Source organism: Quercus robur, chromosome 2 (assembly GCF_932294415.1).
Source record: "Quercus robur chromosome 2, dhQueRobu3.1, whole genome shotgun sequence".
NCBI lineage: Eukaryota > Viridiplantae > Streptophyta > Magnoliopsida > Fagales > Fagaceae > Quercus > Quercus robur.
In genome coordinates, this window is record NC_065535.1 from 15,983,554 (window position 1) to 15,999,503 (window position 15,950).

General features: G+C 35.9%; 2 protein-coding genes and 1 non-coding gene across 7 annotated transcripts; 2 read left to right on the forward strand and 1 right to left on the reverse strand.

Annotated features, from left to right (window-relative positions):
- The first annotated feature begins 3,722 nt into the window (after nucleotides 1-3,722).
- LOC126712611 (monosaccharide-sensing protein 2-like) lies at nucleotides 3,723-10,349 on the forward strand. 5 transcript variants are annotated; one of them, XM_050412012.1, is made up of 8 exons: nucleotides 3,723-3,952; nucleotides 4,111-4,217; nucleotides 4,428-4,660; nucleotides 5,176-5,293; nucleotides 5,576-6,136; nucleotides 7,291-8,237; nucleotides 9,172-9,359; nucleotides 9,695-10,349. In XM_050412012.1, exons 4-8 carry the CDS (start codon nucleotides 5,215-5,217, stop codon nucleotides 10,137-10,139), a joined length of 2,220 nt encoding a protein of 739 aa, XP_050267969.1. In that variant the 5' UTR covers nucleotides 3,723-3,952; nucleotides 4,111-4,217; nucleotides 4,428-4,660; nucleotides 5,176-5,214; the 3' UTR covers nucleotides 10,140-10,349. The 5 variants fall into 5 exon arrangements, with proteins under 5 accessions (XP_050267969.1, XP_050267970.1, XP_050267965.1 ...); XM_050412008.1 differs by having other exon boundaries at nucleotides 3,724-3,952; nucleotides 4,428-4,865; XM_050412010.1 differs by having other exon boundaries at nucleotides 3,724-3,952; nucleotides 4,433-4,865.
- Nucleotides 10,350-11,305: 956 nt separating this feature from the next.
- On the reverse strand, nucleotides 11,306-14,061 carry LOC126712612 (protein MULTIPLE CHLOROPLAST DIVISION SITE 1). Its single transcript, XM_050412014.1, has 5 exons — nucleotides 13,891-14,061; nucleotides 13,555-13,797; nucleotides 13,253-13,419; nucleotides 12,788-13,175; nucleotides 11,306-11,792 (listed from the first exon to the last, which is right to left on the reverse strand). The coding sequence occupies exons 1-5, from the start codon at nucleotides 13,933-13,935 to the stop codon at nucleotides 11,589-11,591; spliced, it is 1,047 nt and encodes a 348-aa protein (XP_050267971.1). The 5' UTR covers nucleotides 13,936-14,061; the 3' UTR covers nucleotides 11,306-11,588.
- An 88-nt stretch (nucleotides 14,062-14,149) lies between these two features.
- TRNAW-CCA (transfer RNA tryptophan (anticodon CCA)) lies at nucleotides 14,150-14,221 on the forward strand. The gene has a single exon. It is a non-coding gene; the product is annotated as a tRNA-Trp (tRNA).
- The last annotated feature ends 1,729 nt before the right edge of the window (nucleotides 14,222-15,950 follow it).

Sequence of the window (15,950 nt, forward strand, 5' to 3'; positions counted from 1 at the left end):
ATCTCCATCTATACTAAAAATCAATTAGTGTTTTAGTCTAATGATAAAAAGTTTTCATCAAATGCCATAAGTTAAAACTCTCTTAAAAAAAAAATTTATGGTTTGTTATGAAAAAATTGTAAATGTAGAATTACTGGTGGCTCATCTTTTATTCATTAATAACAAAGAAAAAAAAACAGGTCATCTTTTACTATTCAGTGGTTTCTTTAACAATATACATCTTTATAAAGATAGAGAGATATCCCAAAGGTGGGTATTATACTTCGAAATTTCAATTATTGTTGCCTAATTCTTACTAAAAACGAATCGTACTTACTACTAATTGATAGTTTTCTTATATTATAGTTATCCAAAAAAGTGTTCTTGTATTATCAAAATCATCGAATTAATTAAAATATAAAAGATCTGAAGATGATTGTGATTTATGAAATTCGTAGCGTGAAGATTATTCATTCCTAGTCTGTTCCTAGAAGTATCTCTGATGGACTTCATAGTATTCCTAAAAATATTTCATTGTGAAAAAGGTACAAACAAAACTCAAAAAGTGACAAACATATTCAACTAGTAGAGAAGAGCCACTTGGCGTGGCAAATCTCCACAGTGATTGAGTTGAGTTCTCACCAGTCATGAATGCTCCAAGCATGTAATAAAACGTGTAAGGTTGAATTTATTCAACCATCTAATTGGCTTTATTCCGTGTCAAATTTGCTTGTAATTCAGCATTTAGTAACCCTGTATTTAGGTGGGATTGTTGTAAGGGTAGTGAGTGAGATAGAGTGAAGATTGCTCAAAAGTGTGCAAGAAAACAGAGTGTCGCGGCTGGGACTTGCGGGTGGACTCGCGGCTGCAAGTCGCCAGAAGCTGCACACGTGCCAAGCATGCTGGAAGATGAACAGTCATGCTAGCTGGAGCACTACAGGACAAAACAGGACAACTGGCCATACGGTTAACTCGCGACTGGATCTCGCGACTTGGTCAAGCCGCGAGGTCAAGCCGCGAGCCACCCCTGTTTTGGAAAAACCTGACGTTTCACATTCCTCTTCACTCCAGTATAAATACCCTTTTAACCCACGATTGAAAGAGGGCTTCCAGAGAGAATTTTGAGAGAGAAACCCTAAAGAAAAACCAGATTGTTTCACCCACAATCTCTACCTTAGAGTCTCATCAAATTCCCTTACTCTCTTCCTCTCCATTGTCAAATCCTTGAGAGGCATTATACCAAACCTGGTTCTCACCATTATCATCTCTGTGAGACAGTCGTTTGAAGTTCTGGGAAGCAGTTAGGAATGAGTCAATCTTCATTGGTTGATGCTACGGTCTAGTAGCGGAATCCGGAAAGCTAGAAAAGAAAAAGGTTCGGCGCAACCTCGTTGGAGCAAGAAGCTTGGAGGGCTTAGGTGCACTGGGTAGATTAGGCTTGGAGGGTCTATTGCTGTCCTTGTATCCCAACTGTATTTTCTAGTGGATTGATTACCGCTTGGAGGGCGGCGGAGAGGTTTTTCGCCGAGGTCTTCGGTTTCCTCTTCGATAACACATCTGGTGTTATCTCTGTGTTTGCATCTTCCTTCCTCTCTATCTCTGCCTTTACATTATCTGCTGTGGTTTATTTTGTTATGGCTTAGATAGTTGTTTAACCAATTACATATTATAGCATATGTTAAGTTTCCGCACACTTGTTGTTTGACATATTGCTTGTGTTGGTTAAGTTGGTTTTTGGGGGTCTAAACGTTCAAAAGTGTTTTTGTACACATTTTTGAACTTTCAAAACGTGTAAGATGTATGAAGGCTTTATCGTCACAATCGATTTTTATATGGTCATGAACTTTTTTAATTTTTTAATTTTTTTTTTTACAATTATATAGATATATACACATATATATATAGCATAAACAATTAGATTAGAAAGATGTATCAGCTCTTTTTCTTACCTTTTCCAAACCATACTTTTTTTTAGCCATAATCTTTTTTACTTTTCACTTTCCATCCATAGCTGCATCCTCTTTATATTATTTGTATATATAGTTTATGAATCTAGGATTATGAGTTTGTTTTTCTTTTATTTGTAAGGAGAGGAATATTTGAGATCATCAATTTTATTATACACCAATCACAATATTGTTTTAACAAAGTTTGAGGAATGTTAGCAAGATAGACATTGGGTTATGCAAGGTGTGATTGCTCTTAAATTAGCAAATCTAACTCTTGATTTATCAGATGGGCAAAGTGTATTTTTCTTCTAATATTTTTTATTTAACAAATTTTATAACATAAGAAAACATATATATCGTGGGACTTCCATCAAATTTTTGTGAGCATGGATATGATTTAAGATTTCTTCCTTACTCTTTTGGTAAGCGTTACAAATTTCTATGACTAAAAAACTCTTAAATGTTACATTTTCAATTTTTGGTTTCTAATTACAGTATATTGGAGACTAGTATTTTGGTTTGAACTAGTATATAAATTAATTCCATCAATTAGTTGAGCCAGCCAAGTCCTTAATTGGATAAATCTTTTTAGTCAATGAGCGTGCTTAAATTAGCTATTATTTTGAAAGTGAATGATATACCTCACATTCTTTGAACACTATCACTATCTATGAATAAAAATTGTCAAAATCACCTAGTGAATGTATAGTGACTCAACTTAGAGAGAATTGCCATTATGTACCGGTGTAATTGGATTTTTCTAACATAATAATTAAAGGTTGTATACCACTGTCTAAACCTAGCGTGTCAAACCAGGATGACCGACAAAACTAAGAAAAAAAGAGAGGAAAGTAGTTGACAAGTGCATAACTAAGATAATTTGATCTGTCATTACACATAATTCCAAATCCTTCTATTTATCTTTCTGACCAAAAACATGTTTCTTGACTATAGTCTATAAGATTGTTTGGAAAAAGTTTATTTGCATGTGGTAGTGTTAGTTACATATTCCAACTTCGGGGAAAATGGAAATTTGTCCTTGATTTACAAATTATGCAGTAAAATGCCTATATTTTAAAACTATTTAGCAAAATATCCCTATTTTTTAAACTCAATTTTAAGAAAATTGAGTTAAAGGGTATAACTCAACATTAGTAATGTCAAGTTCTATGCATAATTTACCACTTACATTTTTTTGAAAATTTAAGTGTTCCACTTTAAAAATATATATAGAACTTGATTTTAAAAATATCAAGTTTTACATAAAATTCAATTTTGTTAAAAAAAAAAATTTTTGAGTAAACAATTTTGTTAAAATCAAGTTTTAAAAACCGTGACATTTTGCTAAAAAATTTCAAAACGAAAGACATTTTGCTGCATAATTTATAAATTAGGGACAATTTTCCATTTTACCCTAACAACTTTTATATACCTTCACACACAAAGGTGAAAAATAACTCAAATAGTGAGTTTGAAGGCATTACGTGTGTGCAACAAATTTTACGGTTTTCCCATACATACTCTAAAGAGAGTGAGATAAACATAGGTTGGACTTGGGAAGAATGAAATGTGGAAGCCTCAACCTCTAGGGTCTGGAAAATCGTGGCCACAATAACAACAAATCTAATCCGAAGCACGATAGCGGCTTTTTAAAACTAGTATTCTAATTGGCTCAAAATACTGTGCACAACTCACGCAATTCTTTCGTTTGACATGCAAAAATAATTTCATAATTTTTTTCTTTTTTCAAGTCTCTTAGCGATGTACAAAACGAGTTTGAGCATACAAATAATTTGCAAGCTGGACCTGGACGTTCATAACTGTCATCACTAATATTCATATTCTTTGCGATACTTGAATACGAGTCTGACTTTTCTATTTTGATTGATAAAAAGATTGGACAAACGGGGTTTACAGAAAAAAAAAAGGCAAAAATCGGTGCCAAAGAGACTGTCTGTATTGCCATTTGCAAATGCAGAAAATGATAATACGTACAAAATGCCAGGTCACGGACCCATTACCAGGTACAATTATTTCCATCTTCTTCAATCTTCATAAATAATAATAGGGAAATGTTTTTTTTTTTGAGATAATAATAGGGAAATGTTAATAGAGAAAAGAAACAAAATTTACTAACTATAATATAGTGATTCTCAAAAAAAAAAAAAATCCTTTACTATAGTGGCTCTGGATCAGTTAAGACCGTTTGGAAGCCAAAGATCAGTAGGTTCCAGTCGCAAACTCTGACACACACAAAGACTTTCTTTCTCTCTCTATGTCTCTCAAAAGGTAAACTTTGAACTAAACAAAAAAATTTATTTTTATTAGTTTAAAAACTTGCTTATGGAAAGCTATAAACTTTTTATTTTTTGGGCATATTCATATATCGTTTTTAGTATTACAGATATTCTTGAATTTGTTCATCATGTTTTATTGTCTGAAAGTACAAAGGTTTTTGTAGTTCTGAGGTCTAAATGAGTTTGAATCTGTTTTTGCCAGAATAGCCCGATATTTGTGTGAGTGTTGATGAGTCAGCACTGAGAGAGCGAAGAGTTGAACTTGAAGGACTTTGAAGGGTTGTTGGCAAAGCTGCCTAAGTAGTTGTCTTCCTCTTCTTGAAACTTGGATCTCCATCTGGGAAATTAATATTTTTCTATCTATTATTACAGCAATATCTTTTGTCCCCATACACAGATTCCATTCAAGAACTCAGTTTGTTCACAGAGCTAATGGTATTTACATCTATTTTTTCCTTATATACTAGGAAAGACTAGAGTGGCACAAAGCTGTACTCTTTAACGGTTACTTCTCTTTCTCTCTTTCTTCCAAATTGCCCCTTTTTCTTCTTAGTCTTGGGGGTATTCCAAAATCACTCCATTTCTCTCTCTCTCTCTCTCTCTCTCTCTCTCTCTCTTAAGCCTGGCCTATTTCCCTTTGGTAAGGAATTAGATTGATCTGAATTTTCGTGTTGTTGATGTTGATGGGTGTTCTAGTTTATTCTTTATTGTTCTTTATTGAATGGTTACTATTGATTTGGGATATGGGTGTGCTGGCATTTTAAATTTATAGTGAATTCATGGTGGTCGTGTACTCTGCTTATGGCCTTGACTTCTGGGACATGGGAATGCAATCCCATTGGCTCTCTTGTCGTGAGAAGGGGTTACTGATGAGTGTATTAGATCTGGTTCAGTGTTGGGAATCGTTGGTTGTTTAATTTATGTGATCTGGGTTTTTATATCTGTCACAGGTTAGTCCTAGATTGGGGATTTGATTCATTGGTGTAAAGATGAATGGGGCTGTGCTAGTGGCTGTAGCTGCTGCAATTGGTAACTTTTTGCAAGGATGGGATAATGCTACAATTGCTGGTACTTCCTGAATTTATTTGCTTTCTATATTTTTTTGAATGTGAATCTAGAAAGCTTCCTTCCTTAATTCATGTTTTGAGAGTTGGGTGTGCAATGAAATTTAACTTAACTGGAATTTACTATTGATGGTAGTTGAATTTGTTTCATGGTCTCCAAACATTGCATTTAATTCTGTTTCTTTGTATTCTTTTCAATTTGGTCCCCATTTGGTGCTGAATGCCCTCATTCAAATGCTTAACTGTGAAAAGGTATGCTTCTGATATCTGAATTGTTTATCTTAAGGGGCTATTGTTTACATAACGGACGACCTTGATTTGCAAACTACCGTAGAAGGGCTTGTGGTGGCTATGTCGCTCATTGGAGCCACAGTTATTACAACATTCTCAGGACCCGTATCTGATTGGCTTGGTCGGCGTCCAATGCTTATAATCTCATCAGTGCTATACTTTATAAGTGGTTTGGTAATGTTGTGGTCACCCAACGTCTATGTCCTATTACTAGCAAGGCTTTTAGATGGATTTGGAGTTGGTCTTGCAGTTACTCTTGCCCCGGTGTATATATCTGAGACTGCCCCACCAGAGATAAGGGGTCGGTTAAATACTCTTCCACAATTCACAGGTTCAGGTGGTATGTTTTTATCATATTGTATGGTTTTTGGGATGTCACTGACGACCTCACCCAGCTGGAGGATGATGCTTGGAATTCTTTCCATTCCCTCTTTCCTATATTTTGTACTAGCAGTATTTTACTTGCCTGAATCTCCTCGGTGGCTTGTGAGTAAAGGAAAGATGACTCAGGCAGAAAAGGTTCTCCAGAGATTGCGTGGCAGAGAAGATGTTTCAGGTTCTTTCTTTATTGCAAGTTAATTATTTGTAGTTGAAGGCCCCCCTGCTTGTTTTTGTGGATCCACTTGGTTGCCTACACTCTGATGTTGAATCATGAATGGTGTGCATAATCATCTCAAATAATTTTTCATATAACTAGTTCATGCAAGTTGATCATTCAATTAAAGATAACAAAGGCTTTATACATTTTCTTTAGTTGGCATTCAAAGAGTTCCAAAATATTGCTTTCAACATTAGTGATATGAGAATTTGTAAATAAGGTTTGCTTCTTATAAATGGGTCATTGTTGTTTACCATCAGTTGTATTTATGGAGTGATATTAACTATTTGACTTTAAGAAATTTCTGAGGACACGTTTCTTGGATTGCTGATGAGAAATAGATGCATAATAATGAATTTGATGCTATCATTTTGAATCTAAAGTGACAGAATTAGGAATAGTAACTTAAAAAAGAAGTCCCTCAAGATCCTTATTAAAAAAATGTTTACATGCAACTGATTCATAAATATCTCAAACTCTTTCCTTACATTCAAGATGCACAAGATTGTCAAAAATATGTTAAATTTTATAAATTGACTGTCTTAACATATTATGTTTGTTAAAATTGGAACCATCGAGGTCAATGTGGAAATTTTTTGGGATATGTTACAAAAGTTATGGCATTATCAGATAAACAGCAGAGAAATTTGTTTCTGGACAGGATTCTTCTATAACTTTCCAAGAGATTTTCCATAAATCTAATGGTTGGAAGGCATAAAATCATTATTTTCTGAACGGAAGAGAGTTTGATATTAGCTATGACCTAAAGAAGCAATCTTAAATGAGCTTATGTGCTTGTACCATAACCATGTCCTAGATAGTCATCGTTTGGCACAATAAGTTGTCTCTTTCCTCCATTGTTAAATGAGTAACTTTTTTCCCCCTCCTCTTTTTCTCCTTACATCGTGTTCCATATAAACATCCCAGTTACTGCATTTACTGTTAAAGGAAAAAAAAAAAAAAAAATGAGCCTTGCTCGTTAAGCACCATATTGCATTAAAATCTATGAAAACAGAAGTTTCAGGGCTATCTGAAACATTCTTTATGATATAATTTAATTGTCTGTGACTAATTTATCATACTGATCTTGCTGAGGCATCTTTGAACCACAGGTGAGATGGCTTTGCTGGTTGAAGGTCTTGGACTTGGGGGTGAAACATCTATAGAAGAATACATAATAGGCCCTGCTGATGAACTTGCTGATGGTCAGGAGCCAACTGCTGATAAAGACACAGTCAGATTATACGGACCTGAAGAAGGCCTCCAATGGGATGCCAAACCTGTCACTGGACAGAGTTCACTTGGCCTTGCCTCCCGCCAGGGAAGCATGGTGAACCAAAGTATGCCACTTATGGACCCTCTTGTGACTCTGTTTGGTAGTGTCCATGAAAATCTCCCTGAGTCAGGAAGTACGCGTAGCATGCTTTTTCCTAATTTTGGCAGCATGTTCAGCACCACAGAGCCACCGGTTAAAACTGATCGATGGGATGAAGAGAGCCAGCATAGAGAAGGTGAGGATTACATGTCAGAGGCTGCTGGGGAAGACTCTGATGACAATCTACATAGTCCGTTGATCTCTCGCCAAACAACCAGCTTGGAAAAGGACATGGTCGCCCCTCCTTCCCATGGCAGTGTACTGAGCATGAGGCACCACAGCAGTCTCATGCAAGGAACAGGGGAAACAGTTAGTAGTACAGGTATTGGTGGTGGCTGGCAGTTGGCATGGCAATGGACTGAGAGAGAAGGTGAGGATGGAAAGAAGGAAGGAGGATTTAAAAGGATTTATTTGCATCAGGAGGGAGGTCCTGGAACCCGACGCGGGTCCCTTGTTTCACTTCCTGGCGGAGATGTTCCAGCAGAAGGCGAGTATATCCAGGCTGCTGCTCTAGTAAGCCAGCCTGCTCTTTATACCAAGGAGCTTATGGAGCAGCATCCAGTTGGACCAGCAATGGTCCACCCAGCTGAAACTGCTTCAAAAGGACCAATTTGGGCTGCTCTTCGTCAACCAGGGGTTAAGCGTGCATTGTTTGTCGGAATTGGAATTCAGTTACTTCAGCAGGTAGTACTTGTGTATATATAATTTATTTTTATTGCTCTACTTAATCTTTAATTGATTAACACTGTTCTGATCCATGTGAATGGATTACTCTAGTTTTCTTTCTCGTGCTTCTTCTTTTGAAACCCTTTCTTTTCTCTTGTCAGTTCTTTCATGATGATTTACCCATTTGTTAACTGCTTGAGAGGCCCAATCTGGGCTAGTCCTCTCAAACCAGTAGTTAAGCATGCGGTTTATGATAGGTTGGAATACAGGTTTCTTTTGCAGGTTGTAATTGGATATCTGTTATGTTAATTGATTAACTTATATTACTCTACTACCTTTCAATAAAAAAAAAAACTTAGATTTCTCTACTACTTTTGCTCCTGGTAAGTCAATGTAAAAGCTGTGACCCAGTTGGCACAGATTCAGTCCATGCATGTCTTTTGAATTAATTTTCATTCTTTTTCTTCTATTTTTATGATCTTCTCTTTCATGTTTCCTGATTGAGGTTTCCCTGTATCTTAAATTTAAAGTGGTGGTTTCCACTTTTCAAGTCACAAAATCTTTGGAAGGAACAGAGAATTTGACCTAAGTCATTCTTAAACCTACCATAACCATTGAGCTCTTACCACTTTGAATTTTTGTCAATTTGGATATAGCTAAAGAATCATTATGCAGAAACTTTCTGAAGAAATGATGGTTATAGTCACATTTATTTCATGTGATAAAGTTTTCAACTACATTTCATCTGTGGCATCCATGCAGTTGGTGTTCTACTCACATTTTGCCTTATATTTTCTCATTTCTTCCTTAGCTTCCTTTTAACTCGTTGGATTTTGTATTCAAAATTTGGGAATTCTTCTTGTTGTTTTCCTTGCATGAAAATTCTCTGTTTGGTCAATTGAGTTATAATGATTTACGTGATAACTAAGTTTTTTTCTATATGCATGTGCAGTTTTCTGGAATAAATGGGGTTCTCTACTACACTCCTCAAATTCTAGAAGATGCAGGTGTCGAAGTACTTCTTGCAGACTTGGGCCTTACTTCAGAGTCTGCATCGTTCCTTATTAGTGCATTCACAACCTTGTTGATGCTTCCTTGTATTGTTTTAGCCATGAGGCTCATGGATTCTACTGGCAGAAGGTGAATTTTTTTTTTCCCTTTTTATTTTATGATTTTTACTTTGTCACTTATTACTATGTTGGGAATCATTAAATCCAAGATCCTCTTTTTCTTACATGCTTAAATATTTTCCCTAAATAGTAACAGACAATGACACTCTTTTTATGCCTTATCTATCTAGTTAGAGACAACACAGTTTATTTGCTGAACTGCACTTGCTTGCATCCATATTTCTTATTGCCTTTCAGTTCTGTTATATTCGTCCTTGTTACATTTCTAGGCATATGATAATTGTCATATGTAACTTTCGTGAATTATACTCTCATGCTTAGAACTAATAAAACCCGTTACTGCAGGAAGCTATTACTCACTACAATTCCAGTGCTGATAGTTTCGCTCATCATTCTAGTATTTTCCCAACTTGTCACAATAAGCACTGTTGTTAATGCAGCACTCTCAACCGCTTGTGTTGTGATCTATTTCTGCGTCTTTGTCACAGCCTATGGGCCAATTCCTAATATACTCTGCTCTGAGATCTTCCCTACAAGAGTTCGAGGCCTCTGCATTGCTATTTGTGCCCTGGTGTACTGGATTTCAGACATCATAGTCACTTACACATTGCCAGTACTGCTTGAAGTAATTGGCCTTGGTGGTATCTTTGGCATTTACGCTGTTGTGTGTGTCATCTCCTGGATATTCATCTATTTAAAGGTTCCAGAAACAAAAGGCATGCCCCTCGAGGTCATTACTGAGATGTTTGCTGTTGGTGCTAGCCAAGCTGCTGCTGCGAAGAGCAAGTGATTGATTTCTTTCAACAGATTTAGCCACTTTTTGGCTGTATCAGCTGCCGAAGATGTCATCAATCTTCCATTTGGAAATTTTTGCTTCTTGTGGTTGCATTATGAATGAAAGTATTCTTCTGATTCAAACTCGTTGAAAAAATTTTGCCTTATAGTATGATTATTTATTGGAGACTTCTAATAAAGAGCATAGCTGATATAGTTTGATGTCCATTGGTAGCCAACCTGGTCTTCCATGTACTAATAGCGATACCACTTCATCCCACTCCCCCACCTCTGTGGATGATTTGGACCTCTACGGATCTGTTAAAAATTTCAGTTACATCAATTTGATACAGATATGGATTAACTTATGCATTTTTTTTTCATGTTTTTTAAATCAGCTAGTTTCGTTATAATGATTTAAGGGAGCAACACTATCAAAAAATGTGACTCATCTGGGTTTAACCTGTTGAACATCAACTCCCCTGGCCTAAGCACCTGTAATTAGGAATCCGAGTTTAACAACCATCAAGCGTTAGATAGTACCCTCTTTCTTGAGGAATATTGGATTCTCTGTTTTCCATTTGTGTTTAAATTTTCTTTCTAGTATTAGCTAGCTAGATTTTCACCCAAGGGTTGACATGTTCTCAAAAAACTACTGGCATTTTTATTTTTATTTTTTCCAGGTATTCAGCATCTCTCTCTCTTAACTTGTAGAGGAACGAGGAATATCTAATCTCATTGAACTCCAACCTCATCTTCCTTTCTAAAAGAAACAATTCCATCATCTGCCAAACCGAAGGAAACATATTTGATGAAAATAACATGCATCAACCATTCAACCTGACATTGGCTGTCAGTTAGTCAGGTAGAAATTATAGGTTTGGTTGAATCTTCATTTTGGCGTCTTCATCACCCAAATGACCAAAAAAGGTTTCAATAGTTAAATTAGTTCAAATCCAACTATTTTCACACATTCACCACCTACTAGTATGAAAAAGCTATCTCATGAGATTAGCCTATGAAGCACCCCGCTCTCACATTTGGTGGGCCCCCAGACGTGTGATCCACATGGAAGACGTGTGCTCCATACACTGGTCTCATAAGATAGTTTTTCCATCAGTACACACAAATATGAGAGAGAGAGAGAGAGAGAGAGAGAGAGAGGGATTTACATGCAGTCAATACAGAAACCATGTGTACAACAGATTTTATGCAGTAAGGCTATCTATGGAAAAACATTGCAATCTACGTAGAATAAACTGAAATAAGTAGACTTTCTATTTACAATCCAGCCTTCGCTTTTCAACTTGAATATCAGAGATGGACGTTGTTAAAATTCAAAACTTAGAAGCAAATTCATACCAATATCTGGATATGTATTTCGTAAAACTCAGGAATCCCATGTTTGCTGCAGAACAAGTCTCTTTGACAGATGACAGTAGCATTCCCAGAAGCCAGATGTAACTTACAGTTTCTGCGTTTCCTCTGAGGATGAATTGCTTTCAACTGAAATTGGGGCAGGGTCTGATGTGGGGGGCATAGAGTCACTGGTTTGATTATTAAAGGAACTCTGTTCTACTTGCTCATGAGACCTTGGATGTTCCTTGAATGGTCTCTCAAAATCTTTAGCATTTCTGGGATCTATCATTAAATTATTGAGTTTTTGCTCCTGCAAACAAAAAAGAATTTTCAGAGAGCAATATGGGGGTGACATTTTATGCCCTACAGTCCTAGTAATCAACTGCTTGTCAATTTCAAGTACGCAAAAACATGACTTAGAATAAATACAATTTCATTCAAGTTCCTAGGCTAATTAAACAACTTCTATTCCTTGGTCAATTATACAAATGGATGGATGCAGGGCAGATAGAGCCGTAAGTTGAGATAGCTGCATGGAAACATGCTTAGACTTAGAAAAAATTGCCTAAGGTAGTAAGGTGTCAAAGTTAAAACAACCTATTTCAACCACCTTGTCAATAGAAGGTGCCAGCTTGGAAAATATAAGCACTAACTAAGATACATTTATGGAACTCTAGCCTGAAACATGGATCCATTACCAATTGCAATTACTCAAATCAGCGTAAGCCTCACTTCAGAAGAAAGTTGATGACATGAAGGATTCAATTATCCCAGCACAACAGATTTGAAAACATCTCACATTTTTCAGTGTTTGAATTGTCCATTTAATAACATGGAAAATTCAAGTGCTCTCGAATCATCCTTATTTTCTACCATTTAACTATCTAAGGTGAGAACCATTATTTGTTTGATTTATGATAGTTCTGCCAGAACCAATATATCATGCCTTGATCTGAAGGCATCACTGTTGGCATCAACATTGGTGTTAAGAATCCAACCCCAATCAGATGAGTTAAATACGGGAACTGTCATATCTCCTGTATTTGGCAACATCATCTACATGTAAAACTAAACTCAACAGAGTCTTCAGCCAGACTTAAGGTTGGCTACAAGTACCCCAATTTTGTAGGACCAGATTTGGTAATGGCCATTTTGGCCCTACCTTGATATCGTTCAACTACATCAAGGTCTGCAAATTCCAAGACACTGGATGTTTTATTCAAATGTAATAAAGCTATTGTGCATGGAGATATTTCCCCCGTTTCTAGTAGTAAACATAGTTGCATCTCAGTACTTAGTACTTACACTTTGTAGTGCTTCAAGCTTTCTTTGCATTGCCTCATGCTCAGCTTTAATACGAAATGGAACACCATGCTTTTGATAAACATTATTCTGTGCTAAGTCTTCATCAATGTCACTAGCTGTCGTTGCAAAAGGATGATTAGCAGGAATCCACCGAATTGTATCAGGATCAACATCAGCAGGTACCGATTCCCCTTCTTTAAGGAACACTGTTGGCCTCTTCCACTGGTACGCCCGTGACCTCCTTTTTTGATGGATGGCTTGTTCCTCTTCCGTCAGAGTAACCGGGGCTAAACGATAAACCTTTCCACACATTTCAACAGTCGAATTGCTCTTCCCAACCTTCACCATCGGATTATTGAACGGGTCTTCATACTTGAGAGGCCTCGAGCTGCATCAAAAAGAGTATGTTATCACTAAAAACTCGTAAACCAAATCTAACACCGGCTTTAAGGATTGGGATCATACATGCCTCTTCTATCAGACCTCAGCTGCCCACGTCTAACGAGATCAGCTACAGAACCAGGAGTTCTGTGCCTCAACTTCCTCGCCGCATACACTCTTACAGCAATGACCAACAATGCAATTGCAATACATAACCCTATTGCCAGATTACTCCCACCATATCTATTCATCTTAGACCAAAAAATGAAATGCCCATAAATTCATACATAATTATAAATAACATAACATACAAATCTACTCACTACATTCAAAAATAACAACTTCGTTGCAACGAAAAAAAAAAAAAAAAAGGAAATCTTTTTTACCACGAAAACGAGGGGAGGGAAAGAGTTGATTGTTCCGTGCAATTTGGAGAGTTGGTCTTTTACAGAGACGGTGATTGTCTGAGTCTTAACCGCCGGTTCATCTGGGTCACTCGGCGAACCGGAATTGGCTCCCAGTACAAATTTCCGGTTCAGCTGCTTGCTACTACTACTTATGAAACGAAATTCCGGTCTGAGTTTCACAAAATTCAAATGGGTCTGATGCTTTGAAACCCAAATTGAAGGCTACAATAACCAAATTTAAAAAGAAATAATTAAACCCTGAAATATTTGTAAATAATAATAATAAGGCAATGAATGAAACAGAAAGAGAAATACCTGGAGAGAAATGGGATGGAATTGAAGAGTCCAAATTGATGCCATTTAGGATTGTTAATTTGGAATTCAAAGATCTCATATATATAAAATGTGTTAGGGTCTTTTGTGAAGATTACAGATCCCACTCAGTTCCAGGAGGAGTTGTTCTTCCTGTAACCTGTTGTTTGAGACTAGAATTGAGAGGGTTAACGAAAAACACATATCATATGCTCCAAAATTATAGTTTAAATATTAATTATTTGTGTAAACTGTCAGTTGTGGATCCGTGGCGCAATGGTAGCGCGTCTGACTCCAGATCAGAAGGTTGCGTGTTCGATTCACGTCGGGTTCAACTCCCACTTTAATTTTTGTTTAGAATTTGTTTTTCTAAAACGACGTCGTATTCTGTTGGAGTCCAACCGACGTCGTATTCTATTGGGTAGAATGAGAAGTTTTCGTGCGCGCTTGGAGCCTAAGACGACGTCGTATTCTATTGGGTAAATGAGAAGTTTCAATTTCCAAGCCCAATTGAAAACAGAAAGTTACAGATTTTTTGACTCACCAGTAAAAGCCCAAAATAGTTTTCTTCTAGCATACTATGGCCTACGTGAAAACAAGAAATCCTAGCACGACCAAAGTTTCCTAGTAATTTGATATATACCTTTTAACTGAAAAGATAAATTACACCCTCCAAAGTCGTTAGTAGTAGTAATTTGTTCCTATAAAAAAAAATTTAGTAATTTGATATATATTCTTTTACTAAAATAGAAATTACACCCTTAATGATTTTGATTTTAATCCATAATATATAGAATTTTTTTTATTTGAATGCCCAACATTTAAGACTGTTTAGCAATATTGTCAATTTATCCAATCTTATTTTAACATACCACATTAGTAAATAAATAATAAATATTCTTCTCAAAAAAAAAATTATAGTAAATAAAAAATAAGCATTTAAGCAAAAAAAACAAAAACAAAACAAAACAAAATTCAGCTGACAATCCCACCCTTCTCTATCTTTTCCACCCCGTTTTTCAACTCCAATGTAGGGGATCTTGTCCACTGCTCCACCATTATTTACTATTTTTCATTGGACGCTTCTCTCTTATCTTAACTTAGCCAAAAAAAAATTCCTTGACACTCATTCCATTATCAAGGCAAGGCTAAGTATAGTGCTCTCACTATGACCTCTTCTGGCTTCATTTTGGGTGCTTCTCATACCATCAACACTCTTGTTCATTACGAAAATCAAAGTGCTATCCATATTGTCTAGAATGATGTCTTTCATAAGCACTCTGAGCACATTGAGATTGACTATAACTTCATGCACCATCACTTCTAGTAAGGCAATCTTTACTTACTTTACGTCTTTTCTACAAACTAACTTGCTTATGTGTTCATGAAATCTCATCAACTAAATGTCTCCTTTTCGTCTCTAAACTCAAGATGACTTCCTCCACACCACCTCTAGTTTGAGGGGATGTTATCATACACCATATATTATATCTTGTATTATAGATGTGTATTTCATATATATCACATCCCTAACTAAGCTAAAATCAAGGATCATCACTTTGTCCTTGATTTTAGTCCTAGTCAAGGCTTTTATGTTTGATATACTTTCTATAGCCTATATAATCAGACATTCTTCGTGTATTTGATCCTACAAATTTTCACATGATAAAAGTTTACTCTCTCATTCTCTCATATGTTCTTACTTTCAACAAAGATGAAGATTTAATTGGCTCACTTATGTTGGAAATATAAAATGATTAACAAAAACAAAAATATAAAATGAGTTTAAGAACGAGCTCACAAAGAGTAAGAACATTTGTACGAGAAGAAAAGAACAGTACAACAGTGTTCTAATCAAGAAAGAAATAATAACTTTGATGGTTAAATATTTTTAGGGTATTTTAAATAAATCATTGACTTAGTGAAATTATAATAAAATAACGGACAAAATTTAACTACAAAATTAGTTGTAACCTTAGACTACAAACTTACTTAATATCTTTTTATTGGAGGTGAATTTTGGCAAATCTACCATTAAATTATATTTTCTTCTTATATCTTCT